This window comes from Tetrahymena thermophila (assembly GCF_000189635.1).
Source record: "Tetrahymena thermophila SB210 genomic scaffold scf_8253972, whole genome shotgun sequence".
Classification (NCBI taxonomy): Eukaryota; Ciliophora; class Oligohymenophorea; order Hymenostomatida; family Tetrahymenidae; genus Tetrahymena; species Tetrahymena thermophila.
The window spans coordinates 1,363-4,314 of record NW_002475991.1 but is presented as its reverse complement, the minus strand read 5'-3'; the positions used below and the strand labels follow the sequence as shown (position 1 = coordinate 4,314).

The 2,952-nt window shown below is 17.9% G+C and overlaps 2 protein-coding genes across 2 annotated transcripts; one reads left to right on the top strand and one right to left on the bottom strand. All coding sequences in view use genetic code 6, as the record gives it.

Annotated features, from left to right (window-relative positions):
* Positions 1–1,197: 1,197 nt before the first annotated feature.
* Positions 1,198–1,533, top strand: TTHERM_01678230 (transmembrane protein, putative; the record flags this gene model as incomplete). The annotated part of the gene is made up of 1 exon (XM_001026814.2): positions 1,198–1,533. A coding segment is annotated over one exon (336 nt), but the record flags the coding sequence as incomplete, so codon positions are not given.
* Positions 1,534–2,596: 1,063 nt separating this feature from the next.
* Positions 2,597–2,937, bottom strand: TTHERM_01677230 (hypothetical protein; the record flags this gene model as incomplete). Its single annotated transcript, XM_001026813.3, has 1 exon — positions 2,597–2,937. A coding segment is annotated over one exon (201 nt), but the record flags the coding sequence as incomplete, so codon positions are not given.
* Positions 2,938–2,952: the final 15 nt, after the last annotated feature.

Below are 2,952 nucleotides of genomic sequence, written 5' to 3'. Positions count from 1 at the left end.
ATTAAACACAAAAATACAAAAAATGAAAAGATTAGTCAATAATTGTATTTATTTATATGAATATGTTAAAGTGGAATATGATAATTGATTGATTGATATATTTTAATGTATTTATATAAATAAATAAATATACTTAAGTCAAATTCTTTATCCATCGATTTATTTGTTTATCTTGCAAAAATAAAACTATTCTACTTAAAAGTCTAAAGAAGTTTCTTTTAAAACATTTTTAAAGAGTAACAAAATATTTTAAGATTTTATTTTTGCCTTAAATAAACAAGAATGAAGGGAAGGAAATAAAGAGAGAGGATAAAAAAGATAAAAAATAAAATTCATAACAATTTTGTTAATTTGAATAATAAATATTGAATCTATTTGCTGTTGTATTTGAAAATAGATATATTTATTATTTTTTCGAATGGTTTTTAAATAGTTGAATTATTTTTATAACACTAGAAATTAATAAATAATAATTTAGTTTGCATTTGAAATCTTGTAATAAAATTAAATATAATTTATAGCTTATCTTGCAAATTTTATTTGTATGAATTTTCCAAAAAGTATGATGCAGCTTTAATGAAGAAATACCTAATTATTCTAGTAATAATATACTTAAATTAAAATATATAAAATTGATTTTATTAGCATCAAACACTCTAAAAATAAATTATGATCTAGTTTTTTGTGTCTCATCAAATTTATATCAGCAAAAATTTCATCTTTATCATAAACAAAAAAGAAAAAAAAATTTAAGTCATTTATTTATTTGTTTTTTTGTTTGGAGTAACAATCGCTTGAATTTCATATCAAATAAAGAAAATTATTAAAATATAAATTAAACATTTGTTCATATTTAATACAAAATTAGGCAAAAATCTTTATTTTTTTCTTGCTCTTTGATGCTTGAATTTTATTTTTGTATTTTTGTATTTTCTTTATCATTTTCAAATAATTTAAGATATAGCATATTTTTTTAATGGATAATTCAATCAATCAAAACAATTAATTTCTTTCTAACTTAATTTATTTACTTACTAATTTGTACATTAATAGTTAAATAAAGGTAAAAAAAACATTTTAAAAATATTTCATTTATATTTGATTACAAATCTCTATTTTAATATGAATGATTTTGAAGTTTGATATATTTATTTATTTATTTATTTTCTATATTAGCATATTTATTTTCTTAACAAAAATCACATACAAAATTAATTAATTTATATAAATATCTATTTGTAAATGGACTTCTTTGGCTATAAAAGTGCGTTCTAGGTATATCTTTTTTAATATAATATAATAATTCAAAAAAAAGATCATACAAAATCATAATTGAAGTTACTAAAAATGAGAATTTTTAATCTTGTTTTGTTGCTTCTGGTAGTCTTTAGCGTAGTGTCAGCTTCCAAATCTCATAGAAAGCTTAGATCGAAGAGCGAGCTCACTCCTTGTAATTCATAATTTGACTGTTAACAATATCAAAGATGTGTGAGATCTAATAGTGGAATCAAATTTTGTATCAATGGCTTCTGATCGATAGATAAATTTATATTTATATTTGTAATTTACATACATATGATATTTTATCTGTCATAAATTAAAAAAAAAATAAATTATAACTTATAAATGAGTCTAACAATTAACCAAATAAATAAAAGTGTGTATGTATGTACAGAAAAAAGAAAATTGTGCTTTTGAAATGGAAGTTTACTATTTATTATTTTTAGTACCCTTTTATCATATAAAAAAATAAAAAGTAAACTAATATGAGGGAGATTAACAAAATAAATAATGAAAATTAACAAGTTCTAACTTTCAACCAGCACAAGTTTCAATCTTCAAATAAATTTTGAAGTTTTTTTTATAATAAATAGTAATTACCGCTTACTTATTTTATAATAGTTATTATTTTAATTATTGCACTTTGTAATTATTATTAAAAAATAAAAACCTTTATTTTGTTATTAGTAATCATTTAAATAATATTTAGGACTTAAACAAGATTAAAATAAAAATTTATTTTCTTATTTTCCCTAAAGCCTTGTTAACTGCAACCCTCAAATCAAATAATTTTGGTTTTATTGAGGTTTTCCTTATAAAAAATATTTTTTTGGCCCTTAATTTATGCGGCTCTTAATTAATGAGGATTTAGAGTATATAAATAAGATTTTTTAATAAATAAATAAATAAATAAAAAAAACATTTCATTATATGTCGTATGCAAACCATGAAATTTTTGTATGGCAATTTGCTATATTTAGAGATATTATAAGTATTCCTAAAATTACAGAGCTAAAACAGAAAAATTTACTAACAACATTATTATTATAATATTTAAGAACATTAATTAACTACTAGATTTTTTCAAATATGACTAAATAAATAACTTGCCATCTCTAATTCCTACTGTATATATATTTTTAATTATATGTTTTAAATACAAATATTAAGTTTAAATAGTGAATGTTAAATTAATTTTCTAGATATCTCTTCATAAAACCAATTATATAAATTAATATTTGATAATTAATTAATTATTATATTTATTTGTTCATTTTAACCATTTATTCTTAATTAATTAATTAAATTTCATAAATTGCTATTCAATATTTTTGAAAAAAAAATAAATGATATAATAGGTTAAAAAATATAATAGATTAGAAGAAGTAATTATTAATTTTTTTATTAATATCATTTAAATCTATATTAATTAATAAAAAAAGTTTAAAAGCTCTTCACTTTTATCTCATTAAGTTCTAGATATTGATCTTATGTATATTTAATTAAAAAATATTATTTTTATTATTACTAATATTTTTTGAATATTTAATTTTCAATTTATTCAAATAAATAATTTTTATTCTAGAAATTATCATCATTATTTGTTTATTGATTTTTATTAAAACTAAAATTTTTTATATTTTAACTTAATTTTCATTTAAATTTTTAATT